This window comes from Hibiscus syriacus, unplaced genomic scaffold (assembly GCF_006381635.1).
Source record: "Hibiscus syriacus cultivar Baekdansim isolate YM2019G1 unplaced genomic scaffold, ASM638163v2 tig00116962_pilon, whole genome shotgun sequence".
Classification (NCBI taxonomy): Eukaryota; Viridiplantae; Streptophyta; class Magnoliopsida; order Malvales; family Malvaceae; genus Hibiscus; species Hibiscus syriacus.
Window position 1 is genome coordinate 6094264 of NW_024063488.1, and position 19349 is coordinate 6113612.

Genomic DNA, 19349 nt, shown 5'->3' on the forward strand with positions numbered 1-19349 from the left:
AAAAAATAATGCAGTTTTAGGCTACATATTTTATGAAGAATGTAATATCAATGGAGAGTTTTTAATCCCTAGCTCCTGTCATTCGAAATGTCAATCTTACCCTTATATATGAAATGATTGATGGTTATTGTGAGGGCAAAGGGGAAATTTAGTTTTGTTTTTATCTTTGAACACTTGAACTCAAAGTTAGTGGTGTGGCCCAAATAAGAGAAGAATAATGGTATAATAGAAGGAAAATGAAAACAAAATGTAGAGAGGGAGATATTTGTCTGCACATAGTTTGGGTGATGGTACAGTTGGCTTTGATTTGATGGTTTGGTCCCCAAGTGCCCTCGTCTCACTGGATGCTCAAAAGATATAGGCTAACGTGCGCGTTGGGTTTCCTTCAAACTGGAATCTCTTGTCCAGACGTACCGATTCTCTTAATCGTGGGTGGGTCGGTAGGACCCAATTCCCCATATTCCAGTTTCTCCTTTTTCACTATGTTAGAAATCAACGTTGGAATAATAGAACCGGATTAACCCAAATTAAATAATAGATGGTGGAATGTTTTGAATTACTGATGGAAGTTAACTTGGGAATGTGTCACGTCTTGTCCGGTCTGCATATCTTCGTAAGTTTGGCTGCACAATCAAATTTGCCAATAAAATTCCCCATATTCCAGTTTCTCCTTTTTCACTATGTTAGAAATCAACGTTGGAATAATAGAACCGGATTAACCCAAATTAAATAATAGATGGTGGAATGTTTTGAATTACTGATGGAAGTTAACTTGGGAATGTGTCACGTCTTGTCCGGTCTGCATATCTTCGTAAGTTTGGCTGCACAATCAAATTTGCCAATAAATAGAATATCTCAACAAATATGAAAAGACCGGTTTGGAGAATTAGATGTTACTTTGATGTAGTAAGGAGAGTGAGATTCAAACCTTATTGAGGACAAATAGGTGCATGAGTTATGGACCATTAGATACCGTGTTATCAAATAATAATGGAGTCTCCGAAATTAATTACTTGTTTACCAATAACAACAGCTGTGATTTTTTAACTGATTAATTACCCCCAAGTAAAAGTTATTGTAAATGGAAAAAATTAGAGTAGAGTATTATTAAAATAACTTATATTTAAATGTACAAATTCTTATTTTATTAACGGAGCGTCAAAGTTGTTTGTTTTTAAGAAAAAGAGAGGCTGCGAGAGAATAATGATGGGCTGTTAGGGATATGGTTTTTAGAACCGGATCGGTTAGTGAAACGGTCATATTATCGGTTTATTGGTTCAATCGGTCGAATCGGTTTGATCAGTCAGAAGAACAGGACGACGTCATAATTATTTAAAAAAATTAAATAAAAATACCAAAAATATTTAATAAAAAATAATTTTTTATATCACAATTCATATTCAAAGCAAGTCATAACATATATAAGTTAAAAATCATAAAATTAAGTGAAACAAAATGATTCAAATTAACTACAACATAATATTTAATGTAAAACATATTAAATAATAAATATAATTATATAACTATAATTAAAAAATAAATTTGGGGCTAAAAAAATCATAACAAAATGATATTGTTTGGTTTAATTTTTTTTTAAAAACAATCTCACATGGCTAAGAAACATAGAAGATCATCCCAACTAACTTCTATAAATAATAGAGGTAATTTGATATTCAAAATCATGGAGCCTTTTGGTAAGCATTGAGTGAATTATTTTTTCACTTCAATCAAGCTCGAATTTTAGGCTTCAATCGAGCTTCTAATTTTTTTTTTTGAGTTCAAGCCTTTTCGAGTTCAAGTTTCAATATTATATTTCGAGTTCGAGTTAAACTTCATAATTTTTAGTTCGTGAGTTTGAATCGAGTTGAGCTTACTTTTAAATTTTTCAAGTTCGAGTCGAGCTCAGCAATACTCGAGTTCGACTTGACTCGTTTAACAAACGACGTCGTTTGATTTAATTTAAAAAAAAAACAAAATTAGCGGGCTTTCCCGGTTTTCAGCCGATCCGATTTGAACGGTTCAAACGGTTCCGACCGGTTCACTAATAACGGTTCAATTGATCTAGATTGAACTAGACTAGACAACGATTCTCGATTGAACCGGTATGTCCATTTTTCAAAACAATGGTTAGGGACATGAGAAAATCCCTTGAAAGACTACAAAATCCAATTGTTCCCTTAAGCTTGTACTTTGCAGGCCCTTTTTTATTTTAAAATTTTACTAAAAAATGTTTAATTATAATATTATTTTAAGAGTCGATATTATATCTCCTCTCAATCGAGTACAATAAGCACATATATATATAATGAGTTTGAGCTGGACACCACTTGGCCCTGGAACTCTTATTTTAGTCTGACACCATTAACGGGTTCTTAAGATATAATTTTCTGGTTTATTTTTAAGAAGAAGAAATGGAAAGCTATGGAGCAGAGCAAAATGAACAAGCCTCGAGAATAAAAGGTAGGCACCGGCACCGGCACCGGCATGGTGAGCTTTCTTTGCTTTGGCTAGATTTTCACATGGAACCTTCTTGTCCCTTTCTCTTGGAATTTCCAGATTCTTGACCTATTTTCCCAGCCTTTTCACCGTATGTATGTAAGAATACCCCCATCCCTTTGTCGGCACTAAGAGTCGTGTAATAATTTAGACAACAACACAAAAAGCATATAAAGAAAGTCTCCAATATTTGATATACAAATTAAGGTGTAATGATTGTGAAATTTGTTTGATTCTTTTTTGGTCATAAAATTGGATTCATTGCCAGAAAACAATTTACAAAATGAGATTCGGGTTCCATTCATGGCTCATATCAACAAGGAAAACATTGAAGGATCCAGTTCAGAAAATCTCGGACTCCATGTAGTGCCTCTTTTCACCGGAAACCAGATTTTATGAAAAGTTTCAATAACTAGTGACAATCTTCCGGTGTCATCGGCGGTGACTTTGGTAAAATTCCGGATTAAAACAATTGGTATGAGTATTCTAAATAATGATGTCCCATCAGAGAGATAGAGGGTGCTTTGATCTGGAGCCATCGGATCTGGATACAAATTTAGATTTGCAGTTGATAGGATCTAGTATAATGTGATAATGAATTCCGCTGCAGTAATTGATTATTATAAAAGTTATTAAACTCGATATATTTTTAAGGATACATTACATGTTTAGTATCTAAACTATTACTTCTACTTCATTTTGGTACTAAAATTTTATTTTGTTTCAAAAGTATACCTAATGTTTAGTTTAGATTTTATTTTAGTAACCGTCGTTAAAAACTTAACGATGATAGTGATGTGTCACCATAAGATAATGTCATGTCATCTTTGAAAAAAATAAAAAAAAATATCATGTCAGTTGTCTTATTATTTTTACCTTATTTTTAAAATATACTAATAATTATGATAATTAAATAATAAATTTAGCATTTGATAACAATTAGTACAAATTATCAAATCTTAATATATTATAATAATTATTATAAAATTTATTAAACCTAAACATTTTTCATTTGAGTTTCAAAATATTATATTACAATAATTACGAATATATTAAAATTTTGATAACATAAATCACTGAATTTAAAATATTGTGGCAATTGCTACAAATTTTAAAAATAGCAATATAACTTGATAATTTGTAATAAAACTTAAATATTTTCCTTTTTCCTTTTACAATAATTTATTATAAAAATATCACGTCAATAACAATAATATGTATGAACCATTAATTGATTAATAATTTTCATTTAGTTAAATTATTTAAATCAAAATTTAAAACATTAAAGATTAAAGTGTTAAAAATAGAAACTAAAATGATATTCAAACAAACATTATAATTAATTTTAATATTATATTTATTAAAAAGCTAAGTTATAGGTGTAGTATTTAAACTATTATTTTTGTTCCGTTTTGAAACTTTTTTTTTCTTCAAAATCATATATAACATTTATTTTTTGTTTCGTTTTGATACCATAGCCTAAAAATTTAACAAAACTTTTGTACGTATCACTTTTTTTTTTATAAATTACAATATTCATCGTTTTGGGGCATTTCAAGTTAAAAAAATGGTCATATATTATTATTATTTTTGTTTTGTTTTGGTATCTCGCCGTAAAGTTTTTAACGGTGTGGTATCAAAATAAAACCTAAACTAAACTTTAGGTATATGTTTAAAAAAATCAAGTTTAGGTATCAAAACGGAATAAAAATAATAGTTTATGTGCTAAACGGATAATTTACCCTTATTAAAATATAACATAAATTAATAATATTCTGTATACAGATATAATATTGAAGATAATACGAATATCGACAAAATACAAAGATCAACTGATCTAGAACTCTCATGTTATAATGTTCTTCCCTTATTCTTGAACTTCTCAAGATTCATCTCTTCTGCCGCTTTACCTCTGTGTCGTCTTCTTGAATTTTGAATATTTGTCTTCAAACAAATATTCTTTGTCCCATTTTTTTAATCTCAAATCTTATTTAATTCCTCAGTTAAGACCAGATCTAGCACGTGAAAATATTGATTAATAAATCAAATTAGATAGATTATTGTAATGCTCATAACATAAATGATACACTCTGTCAGTCGTAGAAAATACTTGAATCCCATCAGCAAAGACTCGGCCTCGCCACCTGCTCTGTCTGTTTACTCTTTGTTTTCAACGATTTTTTGATAGGAGAAAATGTTGAGTAACTGCGAGAAGATGATTTTCTCCTCTTCAACTTCTAACAATGAATGGCCACAGGTTTCATTTTCAGTACTCTCTCTCTCTGTCCACCTTTCTCTCTCAAACAATTATTCGACAAAACATGACCCCATTTTTGTTGTTTTGCTTTTGGAACAGAATATGTATCTTGTGTTGTTATTTTACCCTAAGGACACTCATTTAACTCTTTTTGTTTTGTTTTTTCATTTCTTTCCCCTCTTTTGGCCATGCATCACTTTGGTTGCAGAATCATATAGATGAGAAAGACTTGATGGCGTCAACAGCTAGGCTTATGGAGAAACCAAGCCAAGAGCAGCAGCAGCAGCAAGCCCTAAAGTGTCCTCGTTGTGATTCATCAAACACTAAGTTTTGCTACTACAACAACTACAGTTTATCACAGCCAAGACACTTCTGCAAGGCCTGTAAACGCTATTGGACTCGGGGTGGCTCCTTAAGGAATGTTCCGGTGGGCGGTGGATGTAGGAAGAACAAGCGTGTGAAGAGACCAGCGGCTTCTGCCATTGATGGAGCTTCTCCAACATCTGGTGCAAATACTAACACTCCAATATATCAACCTCAAATCGATGTCTCTTCGACCTCAACTCATCATATCAACCCCTTTGTTTTATGGGTTAGCTAATACCCCATCTGATATCCATCTTCCCTTTCCTCGGTTCAATTCAAGAGTTCCAGATGTGGAAAACGTGACAGGCTATGATATCCAGCCTGATCTGAATGCTCTGGGATTAGGGTTCTCTTCTGTGATGGTGTCTAGTGATACTGATTATCGATACGGTTTTAACACTAACCCAAGCAAGCAAATCCAGGATGTCTTGAATTCAAATCCACTCCTTTCAAGCTACTCTAACATCTTTGGATCCTCATCTTCTAGCACCACTACCACGCCAACCATTGCTTCTTTGTTAGCTTCGACTCTTTACCAACACAAGTTCATGAACGGTGGTGCTAAAAGTATTCAACTGCCTATCCAATTGCACGCCTTAGAACCTTTTCAAGACCTTCAAATGACAGGTAACGGTGAAAATGGGCTAACCATGAAAAGTATCAAAGTTGAAGAAGCGCAAAGCAGAATGGAATGGAATGTGGCATGCCAGAATCAGCTCGATCAAATCGGTTTATATGATCCTGCAGTTTATTGGAACACAACAAGCGTCGGTGCTTGGCATGATTCAGCGAACATTGGATCCTCAGTCACTTCTCTGCTCTAGCAAACAAGACTACTCTTATCAGTAATTTTTCAGATCGTCTCCCTCTTTGTTGGGTCTTTTTTTTGGGGTTATAGGTACTTTTTTTCGGTTGATTATTACTGTCGGTGGTAGATTTTACAGTCCTAATGGAGTGGGATTGAACAGGTGAAAAAACTATAATAAATTAAAGTTTAGTATTAAAGCATGGATGTGAGAAGATTGGATCGGATGGATCATGTCAGCTGCAAGAATTCAGCCTAAAGTTTTATTATCAGAGGTTGAGAAAAATCCCTATTTGCGCTGAGAGGAACCTCGGATCCTCTTCATCTCATCGCTGATGGGTATCATCTTCTTCATCAGTCATCAGTCATGGTCATCTGAAGCTGCCGTGTTGAAGAGATAGGCTTAGCTCCTTTTACAGCAATTTTTTAGATCAGTAAGTTTGGCTTCTATTTTGTATGTATACATTGCATGAAATGTCTTTCGTTCCCCCCCCCCCCCAATGCATTGTTATTAGTTATCAGGATGGGCTATAAGGGTGTCCCAGTCCTAAGTAAAAGATTAGGGCGAGGATTGAGGAACTACTTATTTTTCTCACTTTTTATTTTATGTTTACATTTGATTTACATGTGGTTTTTAGGGGGAGGGGGGTTGGGTATAATCAATGGTATAGAAAGAGAGGGGGATTTGTACCTGAAAACTGCAATTTGAGCTCTTATTATCATGGTGAGTCTGTTTCTGAAGTTCTTATACATATATGAGCTTTGGTTTGTTTGAAAACAATAAAAATTTCATGATATCATTAAACCTTGCATGGAAATGTATGTGCGTATTTATTGTATGAATGTCAAGTCTTTTTTTATAAGTTGGGGACATTAATTAACGTAAGACCTGATGGATTCATTAAGATTCAAGGCAAACTGGGAATGGACATGATATATGTCGTTTAAGGATTGGATTTTAGTAGGGTGGCATTAGTGCATGTGCTGGTTTAGCAGCACAGTCGATTTAAAGAGTAAAGACTACAGACATGAAGAAGCGGTTGAGTTACGGCAGGGAGTTTTGGATGGGACAGCAACTGAGCAAACGAGAGTTAGGTCCACTGTTGGATTTTAGCTGCTTGGATGCATCCAAATTCCCCCTCTGTACAAAACTTGTTTTGAACCTATATATGGCTCGGGAATTCAATTTTATAATCTAAATGTTAGATTTACTTGTAATTATAATAGCTCAGGAACTCAGCTATTTTCTATGCCATCTAGTGATGGTTTTTGCCCTTGTTGGAACTCACCTATTTTATATTTATTTTGTTGGCGAGGCTGCAAACATCAATACGCTTTAGGATTCTCAACACGTTTCCATAGGAGTAGTGCTAGATCCTGATTAGCATGCCCAAGAAAGCCATGGAAGTGGTAATAGTAGATTACTAGTTTGATTTTGAATGCATAATGATAATGGCTTCACTAAATCCTATTAAAAATCCTTATGGGCTACTGAAGGCATTTCATAATTTGGAGGTCTCTTACGGAAGCTGCTCTTAACCTGACGTTGGGGACAACTTACTATCTTGCCTCCCCCTACCCCATTACATATGGGAATAAGGGTCAGCTAATTTTTTTTTTGTGACATAAAGGTTGATCGATGTTTACGGAATACCATTACATCTTATATCACATATATGCTTCATACCTGAATCAGCTTTTTTCAGTTTAGGTTGTCACAAAGCGTTGTGTCCAAAGATATAAGATTTCTCTTGCAGCTTAATTATGTAAACTAAACAAAGCGGTACATGCACTTGAAATTTTAATATATATATAAATATATATAGGTTTACTATGGTGAATATTGTGTAGCTAATTGGGAAAAGCATGCTCTAAGGTTGGGGTGTTAGATCCGAAACAAATATAATATAGAACTAAAATTTAAGATTAATTAATTTTTTTGAATTAATCATTGGTATTTGATCTACAGAGTCCTGTTGGGGACGATCCATATTAATTAATCATCAAATAAATTAAATGTAAAAGTTTATTTGAACCTATTATTAAATAAAAAATGAAAATGAAAATATTAATATTAATATTAAAAATTTATTTATTTATAATTTGAATTTGAAGATGATCATGAAATAAAAAATAATTATTTAAGTATTATAAACGTGTGATTCATATTTCATTTAATCGTTAAAGTTTAATTAATCTTGATTGTATTAAATCGTGTTCGGATTGGATTGAGTCGAGTTTTATAAAAGATGAGATCGTGCCCGATTGAGTTTGATTTTAGGGTAAAAATTCTCTGACCCGACTTGGGACATTGGTATAATTTTCTTATGTACATTTGGTCATACCAAAAAAAAATTATGTACATTTGGAGATAATTGCTATAATATCCTCTATCTATATAAGTTTTCATTTAATTATATATTTTATTGAATAAAAATAAGCTTTTTTTTCATATTTGTATCAGATTGGGATGGATACGAATTTTTATCTTAAAATTTAAATCAATCTCGGGTCGAATAAGATCTTTCTAAATTCGGATCAATTCAGGTGCTGCGGCTGGATGGTGTTGGGTGCGAAATTTTTAAATTTAGAGCCTAAGAAACCCAGAGTGAGCGATTTTGATATGTTACATTATAGTGGCCAGTGGGGTGAGTAGAGTAGCTACTCTCTGGGAAAAGAATAAGACAGTGCTGCGGCTGCCATCATGCTCCCTTGCTTTCGTCCACAACTTGTAGTGTGGAGTTTAAACAGTGTCTGGGGGGACCAATCTCTTACTCCCATTATCACCTTAACTTATAATCTATTATTTCAGTTTAAGATTTAGTTGCATGTTTCAGATTCCATGGTCTGACAAAACCACGATAATTTATCCTTAAAAGAAAAAGCAGCTGAGTGTTTGTGGTTGAGCTCATCTCTGCATTAACTTCACTTGCAACTTGTAACCAATTATTCAAAGCATAGCCAGCTATAAAGTGCAAGATTAATAGTGTTAAATCAAAGGCAATAATCAGTCGTAAATCTAAAACGAAGCTTGGGTTTTATAGACAAGACTTATCTGTTTCGGTTAGGGATAACAACACCTGGTGGCTTTATGTATCCGAATCCATTCATGTGTATACAACTTAAAGGATATGACATGACACTATGAGATTGTACCACATCATCATTCATAAAAAAAAATGTAAAACTTGATTTATCCTTAACATATTCAAAACGGATTTATAACAAAATTGTGTTTTTTTAATGAAATATGGGCTTTTCTCAAAACATAACTCATCTGTCGGCTTATCGCTTGGCCCAATATTGAATCAAACACATCTTATGTAATTTCAATTATTTATATTGGGGTCCAATCAGCAGACTTTTCCTGCCTGAAATCATCTTTTCAATTGCCCAACAGTTTGCAACAAATTTCCCTTTGTGTTGCTATACACAAGCTTCTCCACCATCTGATATGATTAGAAGAAGACAATTAGAGTAAGGATCTCAGTGAATTACGCTAATTTTAATTGACAAAGAGAGCTCCGTCGTTAAATAATCAAAACCAGTCTTAATCAAAAGGTTCCAAAATCCACTAACTACATTACCATGTAGCAATTATTTAATTTTAACTTGTCAAATACTGTATTGCAAGGCTGGCCAAATCATTCTTTTGGAAGCCATAGGGAAGACGACAAGTAGGCCAATACCACGAAAAAACATGGGCAGTTGTCGCTGATCTCATTTCCCATCCCTATCCAACTTTGACACAGTCTATTGCGTATAATCACTCGGCAAAGAATGCGTGTGATTTTGGGGTCGTTTACGGTTTATTATGGCGTCAACCCTTTATTTCCAAGCAACGACCCTAAGATTTCTGGTTTTTCTTGTTCATTTTCGGCCAACCTTTCTTCTTCAAAACATCGACAAGGATTATGGACTTTGTTGTGTTACTCTTAAACATTCACACACACAGTCTTTAGCCGAGAATTACGTACGCGCTTTTGACCCTGGTCTTTTCATTTCATTTTATTTTCTTTGAAATTGAATACTTTGTCGTATTAAAAAATAGTTTGGGACTTTGGGGTCTAGAGAAATAACTCATTATTTTCAGTTTTCTAGGGGGGATGGTGCATGTGCATGTGCATGCATGGACCAGCCACATCTCTTTAGTGCCTTTTTTGCTAAGCTATTCCCCTTGGTTCCCCATTTAAGGAAAAATGCTTTGCTTCAACCTAAAGTTTACAAAATATAACATTTTTCTTCTTATTCTCATCCAAATATAATGAAAGGGAAATGAAGAGGTAGAAAAGGCACATACATGGTATTACATATTGATTCAGACTTTAATTAGTAATTAAATTAATTTTTGTCTTTTTAAAAAAATTAACTTATAGTTGTAATTGTTAGATATTACTTGATGATTGGATTTCTTTAAATAAAAATACTCATCAAATAAGATTATTTTATCATCAAATTTATTTTCCTTATATATAAAAATATATATCAAATACTTATATATTGGCTCTTACTAATTACATAATACATGGATTATAAGTGACAGAAAAAGAGAAGTAAATCGTCTTTTTAAAGTAATATATATATATATATATATATAGAATTAAAATTCATATATGCAATTGATTTCTGGATCTATTATTTATGGGGTAAAAAAGAGTTTTTCGTGAACTTTGCCAGATTTTATGCAGTAAACATAAAGCTTTTTATATAATCATGTTAGAGCTCATGTATGAACACATGGATATAGATGTAGGTGAGAATATTTTTCAAATCCACTGAAATCATTACTTCTAATAGTCTTTCAATAATTTGTTAAACAATAATCCACAAGAAGATGCCATGCCGTAAAATAATAAATATATTTGCTTAATTTAATTATATTAACGTAAAATACAATATGTTTACTACCATTATTATCCAAAAATAAAATGTGGGTGTATATGGTTATAAAGAGGTTAGTCTCATGAAAGTGGCAATGACATTGACCTATCTTTTTACCAGTAAAGATAGCGAAAGACTGGGACATATCAAGCTATTTGGTGAGGAGAATGATGATAATTGGCAAAGGAAAAGCAAAGGCTAAGGGTAGTCCACAAGGACCACTTGTCCAGTTGAACAACGACTGACCAAGAGATGGACGATGAATGGGTCCTTCTCAGTCCCCATACCATATACCGATGCGATATTTGATATGAAGTGGAGTAACCCACTAATGCATGCTTCTAATCTATTCAAAATGATCGTCAAAAAAAATTTTAAACTGGGACCCCAAACCTAATGGCTAGTAGCAACAGCAGCACTTGACATCATTGAAATGTCGATGTGGTGTTAAATCTAGACGCTGCATTTGTGTTAAACCTCCAATGAACCTCGACTTCAAATGTGTGTACTCGAAACAAACAACACACTATAAATGTGCATGCAGATAATATAAATTTCAAATTTATAATATATTTATGAATTTTAGAGTTTTATTGTTTATACTATTGAACTTTTATTTTTGTCAATTATAATATTAAACTTTGATGTTCGCTTCAGTTATTCTACTAGGTCGTTAAAATCCAAACAGTGTGAATACATGAATAAAACGACATCGTTTTAGGCATTGAACTTTAAGGTATACCGATTTTGCTACTGGACTTTTAAATATATTCATTTTTTACACTGTATTTTTTCAGTCGTTGTCAGTAGTCAATCAACATTGGTCACTAGTCGTCTTATGCGGCGAACTTGGTATCAAAACGTTCATATTTCACTCTTCTTTCTTCTCATAAGATTTTTTTTATGAAACTCACACAAAATCGATGAAATTAAACAGAAAAATCTATCATTTTAGGGGTTTGGAGGATTTCTTAGATTTTCGAGATTTTGAGGGGTGTTTGTTCAAAAATTCGAACGATGAGAATCATTGTTTTTAGAAAACAAAACAACATACCTCAAAACTAGCTCATCGGATGGTCATTGGAAGAGAACAGAGGATTAATACGTCGAACTTTCAAATAAATTTTTATTAATTTTAAGTGGATTTTGTGAAAAATCAAACCATGAGAAGAAGAAAAAAAGTGAAAGATGAATTGTTTGGTACTGATTTTGTCAAGAAAAATTACCAGTGGTGATGATAATTAACTGATGATATGGATGAATCGAGGAGGACGAATGGGGACAGTTGACTCCTTAGAAATTTAAAATTATCATATATTTTTCTATTAAAAATCTATTTTCAACCTCTAGAATTTTACAAGATCGCCACTTTTTAAAATTTTAGAAATTTATCCCATAATATAAACTTACGTCCCTGACAACTAACGATGGTCGAGAAGTACAATGCCAAAAAAGTAATATGTTTGAAAATTTTACTTACAAAATCAATACACCCCTATAATTTAATAAAATAACATTGTTTTGAATATCGATAATCTTCGTCCAAAAGGACATTTAATCCAGATCATTATAGTAACAGAGAGATATGTTCATGTCATTGTGCTATTAAAATTTAACAATCAAATAATATAATTGAAGTAAAAAAATTAAAATTTAATATTATAATCGATAAAATTAAAATTCTATAATATAAATGATATAACGTCCGAATTCAATGATATTTGGTGTACTTTGCCCTATATTTATAGTATTTAAATATGTTTCTAATACTAAAAAAAAATGAATGGTGGTGCGGTGTACGGCAGCAACTAAGCAATAGCCTATAAGGGTGCGTTTGGTTCATGGAATATAAGATTACCAGTGGGAATAAAAGATTATCAGGGAATATGATTATTGAGAATGTTGTATTTTGTGTTTGGTTGGTTTAGCAGGAATGTAAGATTACCGTGTTTGGTTAAAGGAATAAAAGATTATTAGAATGTATATTTGACCAAATTGTCCTTATTATATATTTGTATAATATTACAAATTGTAAAATATTTATATATTTTCTTTAAAAAATTAAATTCATAATATTTATATAAATTTTTTTACAAAATTAAAAATATAAAAAAGGTTTAATGAAAGGGTAAATTTTTTTAATCCCTTAACTTTATATAAAATTTTAATTATAGAATTTTTTTTGTAAATCTAAAATAATTTAAGGATAAATTTGTAATTTAACCTTCGTAGAATTTTATTATTCAATGATAGAAGAAATATATTTTTGAAAAAAAATAAAAATTTAAAGGCATTTTAGTCCAAAACGCCGGTAATGTTACAATACCTAAGGGAAGGGAGGTAATGACATTCCCGATAATATACCCCAAAAAATCTACTATTGTAAATAAAACATTACTGAGAATGAGATTACCGGCCAATCAAACATGGGAATGTGGAATTTCCATCCCATGAAAATCCCACAATCCTTGAATCAAACACCCTCTAAGGGGTATAACGAAGAGTTCATCACTATGTAAAATCTTCATATTCTCTGGCGAGATATATAATGGCAGAACAGAGATTTAGTTTACTTGGAAACCACCATAGCCAGTTCCTCCCACCGATGGATTCGTTCATTTAATCATCATTTTCCTTCTTATTGATTGAATAATTAGTCTGTCTACGTATCGGGGAGGGAAGGTCAAAGGTTGAAGACGGGAAAAAATCACTTTAAAGATTAAAGTGCTTCATATTCTCTGCTTACTGGAAACAGTGTTTTCAATGTTGCTGTTATACCTGTGTGTCCACCAAATCCAAAATACATGACTGTTGATGATGAAGGGATCACATCGACAATTTCAACCCCGTACCATTACATAATAATATTGTCTTTCATATCATGAAAACAATATGATGCATGTGATGTAAGAGAGTGGAGAGAGAGAGTGATAGATGGCACTTGGAATTGTTAAAAGGAGTGATTGATCTTGTTTGTCTCAGCTACCCACATCCACATGCACTAAGACATCTAGTTTAAGTTCAACTACTTCTACAAAAGACATCAGCTCCACCATATCCATGTCTTCTTCCAATTGCAAACCCTACTTCACTAGAAGCAAGTTACTATTTTGTCACTTGTTTTTTTCAGTTTCTGAATGGAATGTAATGGAAACTAATAACGCACAAGGTAAAGAAACAATCAAACAAAAAGGCTCAGCCCTGATCAAACATGAGCTTTCAACTATATACTCCCCATTATTATAATACTATCAAAAAGTTTTAAAAGAACATCAACAAAACCCAACTCAGATGATGTTTCCGTCTAAGAATACTCGAAGTCGAAAGTTTAAAGTAAAAGCACAACCCAGGATCTGTAATTTGGAAAGAAGAAAAAAAGAAAGAAAGCAAATGGCTATTGACCGTACTGTTCTTTCATTTACAGGAATCAAAACCCACGCTAGAAGATTCTCTCTGAATTGGTGTCCTCAAGTTGAACCAGATTAAAACCAACCCAACGAAAGCAGCTGGACAGACAATAAAAGATGCAATTTTCAACATGTGAGGCTGAAAGTTCGATGGCTTTCTGCATAGAGAAGGCGAAAAATGAATTTCCATTTTAGAGTTTTAAAGTTGTATACCTTTGGACGTTTACGGCAATGGCTGACGAAAGATCATTATGGAGGAGTGCCATAACCTGGAAGATCAGGCCATTGGTTTGGATTCAAAGAAGCATCCGTAGTGTTGCTGGTGTTTGTATTCCCATGGCTACTTGTGCTGCTGTTGCGGTTGTTGATACTCCACAAAGCCGCTTCAGAAACTGTAGGGTCATGGTTGTTGATGAAACTTTGATGCCAATTCTGCTGAGAAGAGTTACCTGCAGAAGGCCAGCTGCTAGACTGAATCAACCTTTCTTCATCAGATGGGCAGATGTTTACAGTCTTTTGATCTCTATCACCCATAGCAAAGAATTGGGTTAGCTGAATTGACTGATGCTGATGTGACCCGAAAGAAGGGACACCATATTCTTGCAAAAGACCCAAATTTGATGAACCACCCAGCTCACCACCGATGCTTAGAGCCTGATTGAGAGGTTGATTAAAAAGTTGCGGTTGCGGTTGGCTCATCGACTGAATTGCAGCCAAAGAAGATAAGAATCCAGCACCAGGATAAAACGATCCCACAGAAGAAATAGCAGACGATGAAGCCAAACTACCGGTTTCCTTGGTTCTCAGAGCAGCACTTACACTGATCATAGGGTTAGAAGAGATCATACTTTGTGGTGATGCCATGTTGTGTTGCTGAGCTGCTTGCTGCTTAGGTATCTGTGGATGAGACCTTGAGTTTTCGCCGGGAGAAGAAACCTTTGTTCGTTTCCCTTTCCTGCAACCACCTCCTACGGGAACGTTCCTAAGTGTTCCACCTTGGGTCCAATACCTTCGACAATTCTTGCAGAAATAACGAGGCTGCGAGAGACTGTAATTGTTGTAATAACAAAACTTTGTATTAAGAGACTCGCAACGAGGACACTTTTCAGGTGGATTCGGCTGATTCTCTCCCGTCAACGCCTTCAATCTCTGATCTTGCTGTTGGTTCTGCTTCATGCCTTGCTCACTCCCTCTTCCTCCTCTATCTTGCTGCATCACTCTATCTATTGAAGCGGGCTCTTCTTTCCGATACTGATTTATAAAACCCTTTTCCGTTAATCTGATATTGAACCGAGATTAACCTGGGTGCATGTAGGTCTTGAGATGAGTCTTGAAATTGATAGAGAGGCGTTTCAGATATAAAGCCTATAATAACTCTACGTGTCTATTTCTGGCTCCTGAGAATCTCCACTGTACAAACAAAACCACGGCGATCGTTACTTGTGTAAATGCCTATAACCCCTACCCACCAACCCGCCTCGACAAAACCATGCTCTTCCCCAAGTCTCAATTACTTTTTCAATTTTTTCTAAGAAAAAAAAACAAGCAAACGATAATCAAGAATCTGAATTTATAAAAGTATCCCCTTAAAACCCAACGAAAAATCTTGCCAGATTTCCATCTCCACTAATAATTTATTTATGTATAGATAAATTTATACATACACTTTCGAATGTGTAGAAAGCTGAGGAGTGGCTGACCTGCTTATACGAGAGAAGGAAACAGAAGGGAATCTGTACGAGTGTCGGGCGTGGAAAAAGTCCACTAACCCCAGGTCTCAATCTAGAGCTAAGTGAAAGATGTTTTAAGAGACAGAGGAATAGGTTTGTTTGAGTTCAGTAGTCATCTCAAACAAAACGCACTGGTTGCTAGCTTCACCTGATCGATCATCATCAAGGTCATTAGAGCAGCACGCGAAACCTTGATTCAGTCATCTTTAATGTTCGTTTTTGGGGGATAGACAGAGAGGGAGGGAGGGAGGGACAGGGAATTCAAGAGAAATGATAGAGGAGAGACAATATGATAGGGAATGGACCAGTAAGCAGTGGGCATATAGGCGCCGCGGCCAAAGCAAAGGGTGCCGTGGCGGTCGGCAATGGTGTGGTGGGCTGTGTCAGACAGCTTAACTGTCTACTGTTTCCTTTCGTTTTGTTCTCACTTCGTTTGTCTTTCTCTCTCATCCCACTTTCCTAATTCCTATGTCGCTCCCCTGGGTCTTGCATTCTCTATCTTCATCTTTTTCTAGCAAGAGTCTTCTATGCTCTACTACCATTATTCTATTCATAATTTCATATTCATATTTTGCATTATTTATTTATTTCTATTATTTCTGTTATTAATTCTTTACCTTATCGAAGGAGTATGTTGGTAACTTTGACAGCCTCCCTCTTTTATTTCTTTGTGCTTGAAATGATTTATGACTCACGGTACTTATTAATTTGAATTAGATTTTATTTTACTTTTTAATTATAATTATTAATTTTAGTTACAACATTTAATAATATCAATATAAAATAATAAAATAAAATAAATATTTTATTTTTAAACTTATGGGTAAAGTACATAAATGGTCCCTGACTATAGAGTTTTATTTTGTTGAGTCACCGATTATTAAAAGTTACAAAATAGTCACATGATTATATGAAATTACTTTGTTGAGTCTCTCAACTATCCATATGTTCCAAATTCGTCATTTTTAGTAAAAAAAATTAACGATTGTCTAAGCTAGACGTTAGCATGCTGATTGAGATGTGATAGTCGTTTGAGATTTTGAGATCAATTTTTAATATATTTCAATTAACATGTTAACGTCTAGCTTAGACTTCCATCAATTTTTTTTAACAAAAAAATGAGTTTGAAACATATGAATAGTCAGGTGAGCATTTTGTAACTTTTAATAGTAGGGAGACTCAACAAAGTAACATCTTATAGTTAAAGGATAATTTTGTAATTTTTAATAGTAGGAGACTCAATAAAGTAACACCCTATAATCGAGGGACTATTTTTGTACTTTACGCTAAATTTATTTAGATATGATGTTTAATTATTTACTGACATGATTATTGTGTTAAGAGTAAATTCATCTAAGGTTTTTTTTCTTGCGTCGTTCACTCCTTTTTCTATTTTTGCTTAGTTGGTGATGACACTGACTTTAATACTGGTTGTCGGCCGCCGGTACTTCTTACTTTTCACTTATTTTCTTATATTACATATTTACATTTCTTTTGATTTTCAGTTTTTATATAATTATGTCTCTGACACGTTTTTCCCTTTATGACATGATTTCTTCTGCCATATGGCACGTTTCGGTCGTTTGACTGTTCTTATCGTTTTTATCTTATTCTTAGGGTTGAAATTGGCGACACTTTGACTGATTAATATGGTGCTTATCTGTTATCATGTTGATTTTCTATGCTTTGGATCCTTAGATTGGATTGAGATATGTGGTTGCGCTCATGGATAGCCTCTAATGTCACTTGACTTTAATATGTAATTTTTCGGTGGTCTTTTAGTAGTATCTATCTCCTTTTGAGGTTCGTTTATTGATGTAATCAATTTTGTTCGTATCTATCTTTATTAGAGTATTTTGGTTGAGTTTTTAACCTTTTTATTATATGGTTCTTGTATGATCTCTGTCATAACCATTTTTCAAAAAAAACAATTAAATATTATTTTTAAAACGATTATGACTTTAATTTTGGAAAAATTGGTGATTTGGAATTAATTTGGAATAAATTGAATAGAGTCGCCATCGACCTTTGGGTTAGGTAGGTCGAATACCTAAAAATGTCTTTTTTAAAACAATTTTAAGAAAAATCGTTTTTTAAGACGAAAACTAGTATGCATTTACCAAAGATTCGATTTAAACAGGTTCGGGAGTCGGTTACGCGTGGGGAAGGATTAGCACCCCACAGCGCCCAAAATTGGTACTGTGTCGCTTACAGGTTGTCGTAAAATGGTGGAAATTATAAATCGAATATAAAGTTAAATTACGATCCATTTATTGAAATTTAATTAATTTGCTTCGAGTTAACTATTTAAAGAAAATCTTTTAACTCGATAAGAAATCTTGAAATTTGCAATCCTCCGTCGGGAAAGCTATTTCAACTATTTCTCATTTGTAAAAGAATATTCTACCATTGATTATGTAAAAAAAATGCGAATCAAATATAACTAAAAACGATGTTTACATACGAGTAAATTGATTAACTAAACGTGAATTGAATACAAATTAAAAAATTTGAAATTTACATTCACATAAAATAAAATAAATTGTCACTTAAAATAACACACATTGCATCGTTTGAACAAATTAATTAGCAAAATATACTCGACTTATTTCAAATTTTTATGTCGTTAAAATGCCGTACCGGATCACACCACTTCGATCAAGTGGTACTTTCCACGCTCATTCTACGCATACGTACTTGAAAATAAAATCAAAAATCATTCATGGATAAAAACGTAATATAAACAAATGTAATTGCAAATACAAGATAAAATATTTACATTAAATGAAATTAAGAACATTATTTACATAATACAAATAACCAAATAATAAGTGCAATAAAATCATACATAAATGACTAAAATAAAAAAGAAAATATTATAAACCAAGATAAGATTATCAAAAGGTAAATATTTGTAATTACAAGGATCAAAAGGAAGAAAAACATAAACTTGATGTACTAAAATAGTAAATACAAGAATTTAAGGGAGTAAATAGCAAATACAGAAACTGAATAGGTTAAAAAACAGAAGAAAAAGAAATTTAGGGACCAAAATAAAGAAATAGAAACTAATGGGACTAAACAGTAAAAAAACCAAAGTCCGAATTACAAATATTAAATAATACATGTATCAAAATGAAGATAACCCAAAAATAATATAGAGGACTAAAATGAAATTTCACAGAAACATGGAGAATTAAAAAATAATTAAACAAAAAAACTAAAACAATGACTAAAATAAAATATTTACAAATGTAGTGGCCAAATTCGAATAACACAAAGATTATAAAATACATTGAATCAGTGATCAAATTGAAATATTTGAAAATATTAAAACCAGAATCAAATATAGACAAAATGATATAAAACATGAATAGTGACTAGTTTATAACAGTGTAAAGATAAAG

At 32.9% G+C, this 19349-nt stretch overlaps 1 protein-coding gene and 1 pseudogene across 2 annotated transcripts; one reads left to right on the plus strand and one right to left on the minus strand.

The window, feature by feature from the left end:
- Window positions 1-4855: 4855 nt before the first annotated feature.
- Window positions 4856-6650, plus strand: LOC120190714 (annotated as a pseudogene).
- A 7491-nt stretch (window positions 6651-14141) lies between these two features.
- LOC120190713 (dof zinc finger protein DOF2.1-like) lies at window positions 14142-16420 on the minus strand. Of its 2 annotated transcripts, none has more exons than XM_039193759.1 (2): window positions 14426-15669; window positions 14142-14311 (listed from the first exon to the last, which is right to left on the minus strand). In XM_039193759.1, the coding sequence occupies exon 1, from the start codon at window positions 15425-15427 to the stop codon at window positions 14462-14464; it is 966 nt and encodes a 321-aa protein (XP_039049690.1). In that variant the 5' UTR covers window positions 15428-15669; the 3' UTR covers window positions 14142-14311; window positions 14426-14461. The 2 variants fall into 2 exon arrangements, with proteins under 2 accessions (XP_039049690.1, XP_039049691.1); XM_039193760.1 differs by lacking the exon at window positions 14142-14311 and adding an exon at window positions 15913-16420 and having other exon boundaries at window positions 14321-15622.
- Between the last annotated feature and the right edge of the window lie 2929 nt (window positions 16421-19349).